At 46.2% G+C, this 18,737-nt stretch overlaps 1 protein-coding gene across 3 annotated transcripts in view; it reads right to left on the bottom strand.

Annotated features, from left to right (window-relative positions):
• The window catches only part of LOC109412631 (phospholipid-transporting ATPase ABCA1), a 34,311-nt gene that overhangs the window by 3,010 nt on the left and 12,564 nt on the right, over positions 1–18,737 (bottom strand). For all 3 annotated transcript variants that reach the window (XM_029868552.2, XM_029868551.2, XM_062859861.1), the window contains exons 4-5: positions 16,145–17,498; positions 15,566–15,875 (exon numbers count right to left, since the gene is read on the bottom strand). In XM_029868552.2, the coding sequence (XP_029724412.1) occupies positions 15,566–15,875; positions 16,145–17,498 (1,664 nt within the window). The remainder of the gene's footprint in view (positions 1–15,565; positions 15,876–16,144; positions 17,499–18,737) is intronic.

Genomic DNA, 18,737 nt, shown 5'->3' with positions numbered 1-18,737 from the left:
GCCGTATGAAGCTTAAGATCCTAGGATTGAGCGAAGTTCGTTGGCCGAACTTTGGAGAACACAGATAGACGTCGGGTCAAAATCTGCTATACGAGGCGAATACGCTCCTCGCCACCGTGGAGTTGGTTTCCTGCTCAGCGCTCATAAAGTGGGAACCTATTAATGAGAGGATAATTGTAGCCAGATTCAGAACACGGGTTCGAAACTTTACCATGATCTAATGTTACGCGCTAATCGATGCTTGCGAGAACTTTTACAGCCATCTGAATGCTGTCGTGGATAAAAATCCGAAAGGTTATATCAAAATCCTCATGGGCGACTTCAACGCGAAGGTCGGTTCCGACAACATGGACTATTTGCACGTTATGGGACGCCATAGTCTCGGAGGAATGAGCGAGAACGGAGAGCTGTTTGCCAGACGCGCCAACTTGGTCAATTTATTGGGGGGCAAAGCCTGTTTTTTTTCAGATATTTTGTATGGGAAAAATAAAACATCCTCAAATTTTGGGGGGCCTATGTTGGCGCCTATGCCGTTTGCAGAGTTTTGTGTCAACAATGGCATGGTGATTGGGGGATCGCTCTTTCCCCATCCACCAGTGCACAAAATAACATGCGTTTCACGGAAAATCAAATCGACCACATCTGCATCAGCCGAAAATGTAGACGGAGCCTTCTTGATGCGCGGAACAAACGTAGCCCCGAAATTGCATCAGATCATCATCTCCTTATCGGCGAGATCCAGCTGCACATTGTTCGGATGCATCGACAGGAGGAGAAAATCGGGCGACGGTTCAACATACGCTGACAGGAAGAAGCTGCGGTGAAAAGGCCCTTCGTCGAGGAGCAAGAGAACCGTGCTACGGATACTCTGGAAGGTGAAAGCGTAGAAGATCAATGGAGCACCATCAAGAACGCAGTTTTCGCCAATGGCGAGAATAATTTGGGTGAACTACGCACCCGGATAAAACAGCGGATCACAGATAATACCTGGAGAATGATAGCGGAGCGAAGGAACGCCAAGGCCGCGATAGAGCGAGCAAAAACACGATAAGCCAAAGCCGTAGCCTATCAGTGCTATTCGGCTCACGAGAAGGAAATGAAACGCTCATGTAGACGGGAACTCCCTAGCCGACGAAGGCAAGAAAGCCGCAAACGCCGGCGACATGCGTCTCCTCTACGCTGGTTTACGTCGCCTTAGTGGAACTAAGAATAATTCTACGATGCCCATGAAAGACACGTCTGGACAGTTATTGACCGAACCACCTGGCAAGATGGAACGCTGGTTTGGAAACCTTTCTCAAGTGTCTGCCACGCCATCATCATCTCAGAATAGTCCGCCATGGGTTCGACGCATTACCCGTGTCAACATCGAAGCTCCATCAGCTCCATCAGCTGAAATGCTCAAAGCTGGCCCCGTAGTATCCGCACAACTGCTGCATCAATTATTCTGCAACATATGGGAAACCGCGACATTTCCGGCTGACTGGATGCAAGGCAAAGTGATCGTTTACCGGATACAGGAGAAGATTGACACAACTCTCCGACGGTGGACTATATTGTCACGCTTTGTATCATCCTGGAGCAAATCAATTAATTCCAAGAGTATCTCTACCTGGGGTGAGTTTAAGAAACATATGGAAAACATTCAAGCCTCACAATTGGATCTTGAACGTGGAGCTCCATCGTCGATGTCATCAAAAGCCAACAGTATGTGTTGTTGTTGTTCGGTCAGGCTAAGGCCGGGGTGGCCTCTGCTGTACATAGTAGCCGCCTCCATTCCACTCGGTCCATGGCTGTTTGTCTCCAATTCCGCACTCTGCGTAGGGTCCGCAGATCGTCCTCCACTTGGTCGACCAACCTAGCTCGCTGCGCTCCACGTCTTCTTGTACCGGTCGGATGACTCTCGAGAACCATTTTAGTCGGGTTGCTATCCGACATCCTGATGACGTGACCCGCCCACCGTAGCCTCCCGATTTTCGCGGTATGGACGATGGTTGGTTCTCCCAGCAGCTGATGCAGCTCGTGGTTCATTCGCCTTCTCCAAGTCCCGTCTTCCATCTGCACTCCGCCGTAGATGGTACGCAACACCTTCCGTTCGAAAACTCCAAGGGCGCGTTGGTCCTCTGCACGTAGGGTCCATGTTTCGTGCCCATAGATGACGACCGGTCTAATCAACGTTTTGTAGATGGTTAACTTCGTGTTACGGCGAACTTTATTCGATCGTAGAGTTCTGCGGAGTCCAAAGTAAGAGCGATTTCCTGCCACAATGCGCCTCTGAATTTCTCTGCTGGTGTCGTTGTCGGCGGTCACCAGTGAGCCCAAGTACACGAATTCTTCAACCGCCTCGATTTCATCACCGTCGATATGAATTCGGGGTGGCGGGCGCGGTGATTCCTCCCTGGAGCCCTTTGCCATCATGTACTTTGTCTTCGACACATTAATGACTAATCCGATTCGCCTGGCTTCACTCTTTAGTCGGATGTACGTTTCCGCCATCGTCTCAAATTTACGAGCAATAATATCAATATCATCGGCGAAACCAAGCAGCTGAACGGACTTCGTGAAGATCGTCCCACTCGTGTTTATCCCCGCTCTTCTTATTACACCCTCCAAAGCAATGTTGAACAGCAAGCACGAAAGACCATCACCTTGCCGTAACCCTCTGCGAGATTCGAAGGGACTCGAGAGTGTCCCTGATACTCGAACTACGCACATCACTCGATCCATCGTCGCCTTGATCAACCGTATCAGTTTATCCGGGAATCCGTATTCGTGCATAATCTGCCATAGCTGTTCTCGATCGATTGTATCATACGCCGATTTGAAATCGATGAACAAGTGATGTGTGGGCACGTTGTATTCGCGGCATTTCTGCAACACCTGGCGGATGGCGAACATCTGGTCCGTTGTAGCGCGTTCACCCATGAATCCAGCCTGATATTGCCCCACGAACTCTCTTGCAATCGGTGATAGACGGCGGCATAAAATTTGGGAGAGTATCTTGTAGGCAGCGCTCAGTAGTGTGATCGCGCGGTAGTTTCCGCAATCCAACTTGTCGCCCTTTTTGTAGATGGGACACACGATACCTTCCATCCATTCCTCCGGTAATACTTCCTCCTCCCAAATCTTGGTAATGACCCAGTGTAGTGCTCTCACCAGTGCTTCTCCACCGTATTTTAGAAGCTCGCTTGGTAGTTGATCTGCTCCAGCGGCTTTGTTGTTTTTCAACCGGCCAACCTCCTCCTCAATCTCTTGAAGGTCAGGGGCCGGAAGTCTTTCGTCCTGTGCACATACTCCTAGATCTGTTACCACGCCACCTTCGGTACTTGCAACGTCGCCATTGAGGTGCTCATCGTAATGCTGCCGCCACCTCTCGACCACCTCACGCTCGCTCGTGAGAATATTCCCGTGATTATCTCGGCACATGTCGGCTTGTGGCACAAAGCCTCTGCGCGAGCGGTTCAGCTTCTCGTAGAACTTTCGTGTGTCCTTAGCGCGGTACAGCTCTTCCATCGCTTCGCGATCTCGTTCTTCCTGCTGGCGCTTCTTCATCCGGAAGACTGAGTTCTGCCTGTTCCGCGCCTGTTTGTAACGTGCCTCATTCGCTCTCGTACGGTGTTGCAGCATTCTCGCCCATGCTGCATTCTTCTCGTTTTTCAACTGTTCACATTCGCCGTCGTACCAGTCGTTTCTGTGATTCGGAGTCGCGAAGCCTAGTGCTGTAGCCGAGGTACTACCTATGGCGGATCGGATGTCCCTCCAGCCATCTTCAAGTGTAGCTGCGCCAAGCTGCTCTTCCGTTGGTAGGGCCACTGCTAACTGCTGCGCGTAGTCTTGAGCCACTTCTACGTTACGAAGTTGCTCGATGTTGAGCCGCGGCGTTCGACTTCGACGCGTGGTGATAACTGTCGAAAGTTTTGAGCGCATGCATACAGCGACTAAGTAGTGATCCGAATCTATATTCGCACTGCGGTATGTGCGGACGTTGGTTATATCCGAGAAGAATTTACCGTCGATTAGAACGTGGTCGATTTGGTTTTCTGTTTGGTGGTCGGGTGATCTCCAGGTGGCTTTGTGGATATCTTTGCGGGGGAAGAAGGTGCTTCGGACTACCATACCACGGGAGGCTGCAAAGTTTACGCATCGCTGGCCGTTATCATTCGATACGGCGTGCAGGCTGTTTCGCCCGATTACCGGTCTGTACATTTCCTCCCTTCCTACCTGCGCGTTCATGTCGCCGACAACGATTTTCACGTCACGCGGCGAGCAACCATCGTATGTTTGCTCTAACTGCGCGTAGAACGCTTCTTTCTCGTCATCGGGTCTCCCTTCGTGTGGACAGTGGACGTTGATGATGCTGTAGTTGAAGAAACGGCCCTTAACTCTCAACATGCACATCCTTGCGTTGATCGGCTGCCACCCGATCACACGTTGTCGCATCTTGCCCAACACTATAAATCCTGTTCCCAGTTCATTGGTGGTGCCACAGCTTTGGTAGAAGGTAGCCGCTCGATGCCCGCTTTTCCACACTTTCTGTCCAGTCCAACAAAGTTCCTGCAACGCCACGATGTCGAAGTTGCGGGGATGTAGTTCGTCGTAGATTATCCTGTCACATCCTGCGAAACCTAGTGACTTGCAATTCCATGTTCCAAGTTTCCAATCGTAGTCCTTATTTCGTCGCGTGGGTCTTTGCCGATTGTATCGAGTCGTATTTTCTCCTATGTTATTCGCAATGGGGATTTTTACGGGTGGCTTATTGGGCCTACGCCAACACTCCTGTCTCGCCGGAGGGCCATCGTGCCAGTTCTGTTTAACGTCCCAACCAACACTAGGACGACCACGCTGATGGGGCTACCACCTTGGATCTAGCTGGGCGTGGTGCAGCGTTTCTTACTCAGCCGCTAGATGCCAGAACAGACGCTGTTTGAGCCGCACCTCCTTGGTGAACAGACACTCGGATCGTACCTCCTCAATCTAGCTGAAGTCAGAAGGACAACAGTGCCCAGGCTGCACTACCAGCTAAGCACACAACTCTTAGCTGGCGGTCTTTGTCATCGCTTGACCCGTGGAAGCATGAGGTAGGAACTTGTGAGGACCAGAGCTATATTGGACGCTCTCCTTATCGACTCACCGTTTTGCAGCCCAAGCCGACAGTAACAGCCTTTCGATCGGCCACACTCTACGCAGGGGCGGGAACGAAATCTGCAAACAAGCGTTAGATTGGAACACAGTAGGACATCGCAGCAGAGTCAGCTTCAGTGGCTCATGATGGCGCAGCCTCCACAAGAAGTCGCAGCCTCCACAAGAAGTCAACACTGGTCGCAGGTCAAGGCGATGACGGGCAATCGCCCAGGATGGAGATATTTCAATTCGGCTCTTAGCACCACCATGGGTGCTCAAGGCTGAAAGTAGTGTCGGATTTAGGGGGGGGGGGCATGGCCCTGGGATCCCACATTCCAGGGGACCCCACAAAATATCACTTCACAAAAAAAAATGTGATGAAAAAAAACTTCACATTACTGTCTACTTACAAGATGTATCTGACATGTAGTGGTTCTTTTGAGAAAGACTGCAACTATTGCCCAGCTATTCATGAAACTTTAAATTTTCCTCTAAAACTTATTAATATTTATTATTATTTGTGCAATTCCTCAAGATAACTTACCGGAAATGCTGAACAAACGCTCGACTGAATTCTAGAACAACTACAAAACTCTATAAATTTAAAAGTCAAAAAGTTCCTGCTGTAGGGGGAGGCGGGGCAGTATGGACACCCTATGGTTTTTGCCAACTTTGCCTGCCAAGATGTCAACAAAGTTTAGTTTTTTGATACATGTATTCTTTTAAAGTCTAATTAGCAGCTATTGCATAAGAGTGTTCACGGAAAATATGATTTATCCACTTCAAAAAATGTTTCGAAAAATGTTAGTTTTTCATGACCGTCTTCAAGCATACGGGGCAGAATGGACACCCCTGTACGAAATGAAACTCGATTGGCTCGGTATCGGAATTTGAAAGGGGTACGTTTATTTGCGAAGAGATACAAATGATCTTAGCGGTTCGGCGATCGGGTTTGAACTGGCAGGCCTGGCTATTGTATACTAGAGATATAATGAGTTCAGAGCAGAATTGCTATACGAAAAGAGCTTTCGCTCACCTATCAGTTTTGGAGAGAATCTAGCTGATCTAATTACAATTAGGGTGAGACAAAATTAATCCTATTCTTAACATAGCCGGCCTCCGTTGAAAAGTGTGATTTTCAAAACCTTATCTACTATTTTACAATCTTTATCTTAGCCTAAATCACTTCACTTGTTTGTTAATTTTTAAGCAGCGATAATCTACTAGTTCTGGACCTCGGTTCTCAATGTCGTCGGCTGGGAGCATGGCGACCTCCGCCACGTTGGTGTTCCCACGGTTGGGCTAGGGGACGTGGAGCCAGCTTATCGACACCCTCGCTGGTGGTTCGCAGGTATGCCGAGGGGGGTCGTTTGACTACCATAGCAGTGCGAAGAATCTCGACGGAACGGAGCGGTTGCGCAACATGGAACGGAAAAAAGCATTAGGTTTGCAATTGACAAAGTGACGAGACAAACGAAAAAGCGTCCAAACGCTGTTGGATTCGAGCAAGCTACATGTTGGCGAGAACTACGACTTCATCAGCGCTGGCTGATTGCTGGATGGGCAGAACGCAAACCTTGCTAATTGCCCGGTTGAATTCTCCATCCCTTGTCCGCACGGAAACGACGCGGACATTCCCGTCGTCGCCATAGAAGAGTCGGGTAACACGGCCGAGACACCACCGGAGCGGCGGCAGTTTTTCGTCCTTCAGGAGTACTAAGGTTCCGACGGCAAGATTGTCCCGCTGGCGGGTCCATTTGGTGCGCGGGTGCAGTCCGGAAAGGTAATCTGTGCTCCAGCGCTTCCAAATTCGGCGAACAAATTCTTGCGTTAGTTGGTAGCGGTTAAGACGATTTTGTGGGATTTCTCCATACGAGGGTTCGGCGGCAGCGACCAAGGGACGGTGGACCAAAAAGTGGCCGGGTGTAAGGACCTCCAGGTCCTCAGGGTCAGTAGACAACTGGGTAAGCGGCCTGGAGTTCAGGCAGCTCTCAATCTGGACGAGCAGCGTCTCGAGGTCGTCCTTGTATAGAACAGTTGTTCCGATAGTCGATTTCAGGTGCTTTTTAAACGACTTTACAGCGGCCTCCCAGAGGCCTCCAAAGTTTGGCGATCGAGGCGGTATAAACTTGAACTCGATCCCTTCTTCTACGCAGAAGGAACCAACGGAGTGCTGGTGCTGCTGCGACCGGAATTGCGCTAGAAGCTCGGCTAGCGCACGTGATGCTCCTTGGAAGTTTTTCGCATTGTCGCATTCGATGACTGCTGGTTTGGAGCGGCGGGCAATGAATCGTTTCAGAGCAGAAATGAACGCGTCCGTTGTTAGATCCGCCACTAATTCGATATGCACCGCCTTGGTGACGAGGCACACGAACATGGCGACATAGCATTTCACCGGAGGAGACTTGCGGCCATGATGACGGTAGAATAGCGGTCCGCAAAGATCTACGCCGGTTTTCAGGAACGGGTAGGTGGGAGTCACCCGTTCGCTAGGAAGATCTCCCATTAACTGCTCCTGGACGGTCGGTTTGCAGCGATAGCATCTGATACAGTCTTGAACCACTTTCCGCGCCAGGTTGCGTACTCTTAGTGGCCAAAACTGCTCCCGCAAGTGAGCGATTAACAACTGCGGGCCGGCGTGAAGAAGTTTCTGGTGATAGTAGGTGACTACCATTTTGGTGAAGGGGTGGCTCGGAGACAGGATCATCGGGTGTTTGCGGGTTTCCGTCACCGGAGCGTTGCGAAGACGGCCACCAACCTTCAGAACCCCGTCTTCCAAGATTGGTGCTAGGGATTTTAGCTTGGAGTTGGGCTTGACTTCTCCTGTGGCAGCGACGGCTTTAACGTCTTCGGTCAGCGACTCTTGTTGGGCTAAACGAACCAAACGCATGAGCGCGTCCTTGTACTCAGTGGTCTTCAGATAACCGATTCGTCGATTTGAGGGATTGCGTTGCTTGCAATTGTGGCAAAATCTCAGGAGATATGCCACCACCGAGACTAGGCCGGTATACGAAGACCGAAGACTGAAGATAGGGTTTGGCTCGTGGACTTGGATTGGTAGGACAATTGCTCTTTCCTCGAGTTGTTCTGCTTCGAAGTTCTCGAATGCTGGACGGACAAGAGCAGGCCAGAATCTGTTTGGTTGACTGAGCCACGGTGGACCATTCCACCATGCTGCGCAATCTCTTAGCTCCGCCGGCAGCATTCCGCGGGAGATGATGTCTGCCGGATTCTCGATTCCAGGCACATGATTCCACATTCCGCCTTCCGTCAGGTGTTGTATTTCGGACACGCGGTTTGCCACAAACGTTTTCCAGCGGGATGGGGCAGCCGAAATCCACTGGAGGACGATCATCGAATCAGTCCAGAAAAAACACTTCATTGGGAGATTCAGTGCTTCCTGGACCTTCTGAACTAAGTGGCTCAATAATAGCGCCGAAGAAAGTTCGAGCCGAGGCAGACAGACTCTTTTTTGTTTCTTGCTGTTTCCTACAGGTGCCAGTTTCGACTTCGAGGTTAGAAGACGAACGGATGTGTCGCCGCTGGAGGACACGGCGCGAAGGTAGATGCATGCCCCATAAGCCTTCTCGGAGGCATCACAAAAACCGTGTAATTCGATGGAAGTTGGATAGACGATTGGGACGGCCCAACGAGGAACGATAATTGTCTCGATTGCCGCAAGTTCGGACCGAAATTGCAGCCAGCTTTGTTGGAGTTCATCTTCTAGCGGCTCGTCCCAGGAACGCTTGCTTCGCCAGAGGTCCTGCACGAACAACTTGGCAACTACGATGACTGGGCCTATGAAACCGAGCGGGTCGAAAAGGCTCGAAGAATCGGAAACCACTTGCCGCTTGGAAACGCAAATGTCTTGCTTCCATTTTGGAACGTGGAAGCCGAAGCAATCGGAAGCTGGCTCCCACCTAAGCCCGAGAGTTTTGATGGAAGCTCCTGGATCGAGGCCCAATACGGTTCGTTCATCACGTAGTGCCTCAGGAATATGCGAGAGAATCTCCGGAGAATTGGACGACCATTTGCGCAGTGGAAATCCAGCGGAATGCAGAAGCTGAAGAAGCTGCGTGCACAAGACCTTTCCAGATTGAATGGTATTGCTTCCGGTAAAGAGATCGTCCATATAAAAGTCTTCACCTACGACTTCGGCAGCGAGAGGATGAGACTGACGGCCTATCACGGAGAGTTCTTTCAGACAGCGGGTGGCTAGATACGGCGCTGAAGAAGTGCCATACGTTACCGTGGAGAGCTCGAAAATGCGAATCGGCTCCGACGGATCATCTCTCCAAAGAATCCGTTGCAGACACTGGTCTGAAGGATGCACCTGGATCTGGCGGTACATTTTTTCGATGTCCGCAATAATCACGTATCGATGGGTTCGCCACCGCAGGATCAACGAGAAGAGGTCATCTTGGACGGTGGGTCCCACCATCAGCGCGTTGTTCAGAGAAACGTTGGTGTCCGTGGCGCAAGACGCGTCGAAAACGACACGAAGCTTCGTGGTGACGCTGTCGGGACGTTCGATGCAGTGGTGTGGAAGATAATACGGGCGATACGGTGTGGGCTGACTAACATCTACTACTTCCTTCATGTGTCCAAGGATTCGGTATTCCTCGATGAAAGCGGAGTAAGCTGTCTTCAGTTGGGGTTTGGCTTGTAATCGGCGTTCCACGGATAGGAACCGACGTTTGACGATATCATACGAGTCCCCCATCTGCAATAGAATGGTGGGTTTCTTCGGAAGTTGGACAACGAATCTACCGGACTCAGTTCTCGTGGTAGTGGCGACGAAGTGAGCCTCACAAGTCGATTCTTCTACGGACAAGGTGCTGGAGGACTGACAGGATTCAAGTTCCCAAAATCTGGACAACTGCTGTTCGAGCCCGTCCGTGCTGCAAACGTGGACGATGCTAACAATTTCGGGATCTGGTCGGCTATTACCAGCCCGACCGGAGACGACCCAACCCAGCATGGTATTCTGCAACACAGGTCGGCTGGGGCCTAGGCGAATCAGTCCATCGAGAAGCAAATCATAATACGCATCCACTCCGATAATCATATCCACTGCTGCTGGTTTGTTGAATTGGGGATCTGCCAGAATTACTCCGGTAGGCCAATTCCATTCGGCTACGTCGATGCTATTCGAAGGAAGTTCACGTGTCACAGCAGGCAGCACGTGGAACTTAAGCTGGGTACGAAAACGGCAGCAATGCGACTGGATGTGGACTACGACAGAATGTGTGGACGGAGTAGAGGATTGTCCGATTCCCCCGACGATGTGGTGTTCCTTGACCCGTTGCACTTGCAATCGTTGGGCCAAGCTTTCGGAAATTATGTTCAGCTGCGAGGCGGGATCGAGCAACGCTCTAGCCCACAGGGTGTTTTTCGAAGAATCGATGACCTTAACGAGCGCAGTCTGCAGCAACACGGTTGATGGGATTCGGCGGACGTTGGCAACCGAGGAGGTAGAGCAATGACTGAGGGCACTCGTGGATGGTGTCTGTTCGTCAGGTACGATAGACGGCGAGGAAGACTTATTTGCGTTGGACGACGTAGTTGGAGCGATTTGAGGTTGAGATTGAGTCTGATTTGTGGAGGGCTGGCTTGAGTTTGATTTGGGACCCTGTGGTTGGGGAGGATTGCGAATGGGAGCTTGTTGGTGGAGCATCGTGTGATGCTTTTGACTGCAGACGCGGCAGGCACCGGATGAGCAGTTCCTAACCTGGTGATCAGCGGACAGGCAGTTGATGCAGAGACTCCTTTTCTTCACCAAATCGTACCGTTCGGAAACGGCTAGCTTGCGGAACACATCACATTTGAACGACGAGTGGGCAGACTGGTCACAGAAACAGCATGGCTTTTGAGGTGAATTGACGACGGAATGCACGCTGCTAACCTTGACCTTCGGCACACGCGCTGGATCAGATCGGGGAGGATCAGAGGCCCGCGCTTTCCCAGGCGCGATTGACTGGAGAACGATGCAATGGGAACGTAGGAAATCGATGAGCACCTCATACCGGGGAACATCTGTCGATTTGTGATGGTTTTCCCACTGCTTGAGCGTTGCAGTGTCCAGACGAGAGCACACGATGTGAGCCAGCAACACACTCCAACCCTTGGTGTCGATGTTCATTTTCTCAATCATCTGCAGATTTCGTTCGAAGTCGTCTACTAGCCGAGAAAGAGATTCGTAGCTTTCCCGCTTCAGGGGTTCGATGGAAAGAAGCGCATCCAAGTACGTTTTAACAACTAGCTTTTTATTATCGAAGCGCTTTGTCAGAGACTGCCAAGCAATGGCATAGTTGGCATCAGTAATGTCGATAGGCTCGACAACTCGCTTCGCTTCCCCCGTTAGTGATGCGACAAGGTAGGAAAACTTGTCCACATCCGAAAGATTTGGATTGGAATCGATAAGACTCTTAAACGTGTCTCGAAAAGTCAGCCACTCAGTGACTGATCCGCTGAAGGAAGGAAGCTTGACTTCAGGAAGCTTTATCCGAGCCATTGGAGTGGCGCGATTAGCGTTTGAACCACTAAAACCCCCACTTGCACTGGTGGAGGGCACCGCATTTGCCATGCGTTCAGCATTCACAAGAAAACCTTTCACCTGCACGTAGATCTTCTCAAACCGATCACGTGAGGCGCGGCTAAGCTTTTCGTCTTCATCTGCAGTAGGCGATTCATCATCCTGCAGCAAATCAATTTGCAACCGCACCTTCAAAAAATTCTCAAAAAGCCCCTCCAAACGATCCATCCAACCCGCGATCTGTCCTTTATCCCGCGCTTCATCGTATTGATTAATAAATTTGACCACGTTGTTCAAGGTGTCGAAGCAAAACTGCTCTTGCTTGGTCAATGCTCGCAAATCAGGGGCCATTGTTACCCTTCAGCACTGCAAAACCCAAAAAAAAAGCTCAACAATCGTTCGAACAACAGTTCTGTTTCGCTCTCAAACCACCCACAGCTTTATTTGCTCACGAAAAAGCTAAATCCACCACCTCGTGTTAGTCCGGTTCGCTATCAGCTCGACCACTCCGCTCATCTCTCAACTCTCAAAAAATGCGCTCAAATTCTCTCTGCGATTGCTTCGTTTTGCGCAAGGGGTTAGTCGTATGCTTCTACTCGCTTACCTCATCTATCTGCAACAGTGAAGGGCAGCGCCGCGGTACGGCGCGCGCGGCGATGAGGCGCGCAGCGATGAAGCGCGCGGTGGTGGGCCGACGGGGCTCGGCCTTTGTGCTGGCGGCTATTCTTTCCGATCCAGTTGTATAGACCGACGCCACGCTATCTGCTGACCACGCGGTCAACTCGAGTCACGCTTTTGTGCTACACTCCCTTAATCACACTTTATGCGTTTTCACTGGACACTGTTGGTTGGGCAAATTTATTCTTTTGGCGTTCAACTTTCAATTTTCACATTTAGCCACGTGCGTTTGGTTTCTTCTCGACACTTAACCTCAACAACACTCACGCGCACGCGGTACGACAATGAACGATAGCGTTTCGACCGGCGCAAAACCGAGTTTACCGCGACAACGGAATTTGCGGCGATTTAAGCACTATTTTCACGAAAAGCAGCTGCTCACACGCGAACCGAAAACTGCGAATATACCGAGACCAATCAATCCGGTTCGAAGGACCAATTTTTTATGTACGAAATGAAACTCGATTGGCTCGGTATCGGAATTTGAAAGGGGTACGTTTATTTGCGAAGAGATACAAATGATCTTAGCGGTTCGGCGATCGGGTTTGAACTGGCAGGCCTGGCTATTGTATACTAGAGATATAATGAGTTCAGAGCAGAATTGCTATACGAAAAGAGCTTTCGCTCACCTATCAGTTTTGGAGAGAATCTAGCTGATCTAATTACAATTAGGGTGAGACAAAATTAATCCTATTCTTAACAACCCCCATGGGGCAATATGGACACCATGAGGCTTTTACGAATTTCGTATACTATTTACACCTATGAAGTTATTTCATTACAAAACAACTACTATGTATGAATAAAACGCCGAAGTATTTCATTTTTGATCAGTTAATTTAAATTCAGGCTGTTTTGGATAAAACTTTGTTTTTGTCGGCATGTGCAGCTGTTGCTAGAACAACTATTTTCCACTGTTGTCGTTTTTGACGAATTTGTTTCGCTCTATGTCTACTATAGTGAACTTTTAATCGGAAATATACTGAAATCGAAGAATTTGGTTGCTTTGTGATTTAGGTTATATTTTTCCCTTGCCACTTATGGGTGTCCATACTGCCCCGCCTACTCCTATTTGTTTGCCTTTTTTCCTAAAGTTTTTGAAAAGATTTTGAAGAATTTTCCAACAGAGTTGTTGGAAGAATCAAAGATTTTTTTTCGTAATTTAGAAGTATTTTTTGAATTCTTGAGTTTGATTTTACTTAGACAGCTCACGACTTAAATAGGAGAACTCAAAGTATTGGAACATTTTTTTTAAAAGAACCTAGCATGAATTTAGGGCAGAATGTTTTACGAATTTCTTGAGTTGAGAAATTTTATAACTAAAATAAGGATGAATCCATGGGGAATGCCTGTTGAAATCAATAGATTCTTAGAGAAAAATGCAGAAGAAATTTGAGGAGAAATAGACCGAAAAATTTGTCCAGGTTTTCCTTGAAAAATTGCCAAGATATTTAATAGAAATTTCTATTGGAAATTAAGTCAAAAATTCATGGAAACTTATCATGGATTCCTGCTAAAATTTATTCAGTATTTTCAATAAGAATTTCCCCTGGAATTTCCACTTTGATTTCGTGGAAAATTTATGAAAAATTCTTTTGAGAGGTTGCCAGAACCTTCCTTAGCAGTCGCATTACAACAAGGTTTTTCATTCGGTGTTCATTCTTTATGGTGATCGATCATCAACTTCTCCAGAGAGGCTAGGAATCCCTATAAATTATCAATCGGTTTCACAAAAACGACAGCACATTCATTAGGGATTGTGCTACTACAATTCTTACCTTTTTCTGAAAAAATCAGCTATAAATTCTTATGCAGTTTCTATATGAATTTTTGTCATGAATTTCTACTAAATCTGTGATCTAATGCCGCGAACACACTCGCGAAAACCGCTTTTCACCATAGAATTCCATATTTGTTGTGAATAAATTTGGTGGATATCAACATTTTTCGCAGCTCTTTTTATTGTTCTAGATTCAGATTCTTCCACAACGGTATTGATACCTTTAATAATACATTGTTGTAAGAATGATGAATATTTTTTAGTTTTTTTTTTTTATATTAGACCGGCAAATTTTATTTTTCTTTTATTTCCGAGACCTCACATCGGGTACGAGGGGGACAAACAAAAAAAAAACTATTGAGAAATTCAAAATTATTCCAACTATTACAAAAAAACAAGTGCAAAACCAAACTTGCCCCCCTAAGTTGGCACATACAGGGGATGGCCAAAATGTTTGGGATAGGCAACTTTTTTTTTCCCACAAAAAAAATCAACATGCTGTAACTTTTCATAGAGTGCATCAAAAAATCTCAAATTTTGACTGTTTGTCATCCTATTATATGTGCATCATTGGTACAAATTTGGGCTCGATGGATTAATTTTTCGCGAAGTTAAAACCGTTTGGGTAAAACACAATTATTCAGACAACTCATTTTTGAACTGTCATGTCTCGGAAACTAGTGAACCAAATTGAATGAATTTTTTAACGTTTATCAACAATATATTGATACTTAATACGACGTTATAAAATGTAATATTTCCTCACGGCGAATTAAGTTATACCTGATTGAAATTTTTACTTATATAGAGGAAAATAAGTCAAATTTACAATACCATACAAAAATTACTAAATGTGTTCTTCCGTTAATCTAAATAGGCTCTAATATATCTGATTAGAGATAACTTGAGGACAGAAGTGGAAAATCTTTGGATATCAACACTAAAATGTATTGACAATGATGTAAAAATATTACATTTTTTCGAGAAAAATCCAAAAAGTGTCAATCCATGATCACTTTTTTCAACGTTCAAAAGGTACCTATATTTTAATAGTTTGTGAAGCATTTACATATTGTTAGAGTACGTTCAAAATTTCATTCAATTCGATTCACTGGTTTCAGAGACATGACACCTCAAGAATGAGTTGTCTGAAAAATAGTGTTTTACCCGAACGGTTCTAACTTTGCGAAATATTAATCAATCGAGCCCAAATTTGTACCAATGATGCACACATAATAGGTTGACAAACAGACAAAATTTTAGATTTTTTTATGCATTCTATGAAAAGTTACAGCATGTTGATTTTTTTTGTCGGAGAAAAAAAAGTTGCCTATCTCAAACATTTTGGCCATCCCCTGTATGTACTGGACAGTTGAAAATTTAAGTTAAATTCTCATTTCTGCCTGAAATGGATTACATCAGATTCTTTCAATTAGCATTTCAATACTTACCCTGGTTTCATCGGTGAAAGGAAGTGGATGATTCGCTACGTCTATCCGATAAGTTGTTGAATTGGCAAAAGTTCGAAGCAGTGCATTGTGCATCGTGGCCAAGGAGATTGCAGGAGAATGCAGTGCCTCATTATTGAACCATGCTGTATAGTTGCTATTGAGGATACTGGCGCCAATTACGTACAGCCGATTAACCACGATGAGGTTCTCATTGGCAAGGAGCAAAAATACTTGAATCATGAATTTCTTTATTAAGCTAATAACTAGACCTTCCGTCCAGCGCAGGTGATGCAGATAATTTTCCAGCACTCTGTTGGGAAAAAAAAAATGAAAAAGTACGAAATAGTTAACCAAACACACGAAGTTTAACTTTCTTCATAGGATGACGAAGGGTATTATCGGCAGGTTTGTTCTCTTCGTCATTGGGGGTTTTTGTGGGTCGAGTATCCTGAAATTTGGACAGATAACTCAGCCTGGTTGGGAAGGATTTGAGACTAACTCTGAGTTCAACAGGTTTTTAAAAACCCCCCATGACGAAGAGAACTAAACTGCCGAAAATATGTAAATTTCCCAACTTACATTTGTGTCAATCCAGCTCGCTGTTCTGGTGCATCCACTTGCACCAGCGTAACCGACGGATTATGGGTTCTCATAGAGAGTACGCGAAGTGGCATATCACGAGATCCCACCCAGGCACGGACTACCGCAATAGTTACCGACACAAACAGGATAGGGATGCCAATTTGCACCAACAGCAAGAACCAGTTACGATAGGTTTGGTAGATTTTCTTCAAGAATAATGCCTTCATCTGGCACAGGAATAGTCTGAATCCTTCGAGTAATTCGTAATCTCCCACACTTGAGTTTGATTCCACGTCAGTAGAACTGGTAGTTAGACTGGACATACTCACGGCATCACTAATTTGGGTTGAATCCGAGCCAACCTTCATGAACACTTCCTCCAAAGTAGTCAATGATATTCCAAAGTCCAATATGTTCAAAGCCTCGCAATTATTTTCAAGTTCTTCAAGCATCGGTTGGAACCTATGCGAATATTCTTCATGCAATAAATATGACAGTTCAGATCCAATGTTCGATTCCACTGTTATGTCCATGATATGATTCCGCAGTAATTCTGTAACTATTTCTACATCGCATTCTGGAGATTTAACACAAATCAAACGGTATCCAACACCATATTTCTTCTTAAGGAAAAACGAAGATCCTACTGCTTTCAATTTGCCATCAGCCATGATTGCAATCCTATCGCCTAGCATATCCGCTTCATCCATGAAATGTGTCGACAAAATCAACGTGCGTCGACTTTTTTCAGCTATCAACAAATCCCACAATGCTCTTCTTGCAGCGGGATCCATTCCGGAAGTCGGTTCATCGCAAAGAACAACCTTCGATCCAGCACACAGGGCGATTCCAACGCACAGCTTTCTTTGCATACCACCTGACAAACTGGAAGCCTGGACATTTGTTTTATCAACCAGCTCCAAAGCCTTGATATATTTCTCAATTTCATATTCAACCTGCGTTTTTGACAGTCCTTTCAGCCTCCCGTAAAAATACAGATGTTCCCGTACCGTAAGTTGATCGAACAAAATATTATGCTGCGGGCAGTACCCCAAAGAATTCCTGATGCTTTGCATATCATGTCGAATGTCATAGCCCCAAATTTCTGCCGTTCCTGAAGTTGGCCGTTTCATACCGGTAAGCATGGACATGGTGGTTGTTTTGCCCGCACCATTGTGGCCCAACAATGCAGTGATGTGACCCTCGAACATGTTGAACGATAATCCTTCGACGGCCACCTTTTTGTTGGAGTACACTTTGCGCAGCGACTTGATTCTGATACGTACCGGGCGGCCTTTCGGATCATCCTCTATGTTCTCGTCCGAAGGGCTGGATTCGCTCTCTAAGGATTCTGAAGAAACGAGAAAATGTGTACGGGGTTAAACAAAGATCTATAATTCAAAGTCTTGGAACTGGCAAATTGTATATACATTTTCGAGAAATGTGGTTTTGTTGTGTTTTGGTAAATGTTCTTTACCAAAAGCTAACAGGATTTTAATCATGCTTCATAGTTTTCATAAGTTAACCCTTCGAAGCCGGAATTTTTCCAAGCGTTATTCTGGAGTTTTTTCTGCGTTTTTCTGTAGTTTTGGTATTCAATAGTACAAAAACGGTAGAATATTATGCGGAATAATTTTTTCTGAACATCCTAGGTCATCCAAACTATTCTTGAGTTTAGATCCTTAAGTCTATGGGTGCAACGGTAACTTCTTTCATTATACAAAGCTACGATTTGTAATCTATCATGTCCAGAAAGTCTTCTGAAAATTCAATAGACAGTATCAGATCCGTCGGGGTATCCTAGGTCATCCAAACTATACTTGAGTTTAGATCGTAAAGTCTACGGGTGTAACGGTAACTTCTTTCATTAAAAGCTACGGTTTGTAATCTATTATGTCCAGCAAGTCTTCTGAAAGTTTCAAAGGTTGTTTTTATCAACTAACCTACTGTTTTTTTTTTATTAATGTGTATTTTAACTTATAGCTAATTCTACACTAACCTACTGTTATGAAGCCCATAATATCCCAAAAACATATAACAACGCGAATAGTTTCTCTAACTGCTTTGGTAAGTACAGTGGATTATGTAACACCTTAACGTAGTGGCAAAAGCTATTATCACATGTGTAGACCTGAAGCTATGGCCTCCGGAGTAGTGATGTTGATCTGGAATATCTCAAAACTATCTTGAAATGACTCATGATATGCCAGGGGGATTACAGATAATAGTCCAAAGTTCATTGTGAAAATAACTACTGTTACTATCAAGAGCTAAACTTCAAGATAATTTGGACGACCCTCAATGTCTCAAAGGTTCATAATAATATATAGAAGACTTCAGGTAGGTCCAGTCACCACTATTGATTATGAAACGTTACTCAGTATGTCAGATATAGCTGATGTTACGAGTGCAGACCTGAAGCTCTAAACTCATAGATAGTTTTGCTGACCAAGAGCTTCACGGATCTCAGCAGATTATTCTATGCTATTATTTATGATGAAAACAAATGAAGTTTTTCTTAAAGATTTGAAGGACTTCATTATATAACAGTTTGGACGACCGTGAATGTCCCAAAGGTTTATTACAAAAA

The sequence above is a fragment of the Aedes albopictus genome, chromosome 3 (assembly GCF_035046485.1).
Source record: "Aedes albopictus strain Foshan chromosome 3, AalbF5, whole genome shotgun sequence".
Classification (NCBI taxonomy): domain Eukaryota; kingdom Metazoa; phylum Arthropoda; class Insecta; order Diptera; family Culicidae; genus Aedes; species Aedes albopictus.
Note: the sequence above shows the minus strand (reverse complement) of the source record. Positions and strands in the feature narration are given on the sequence as shown.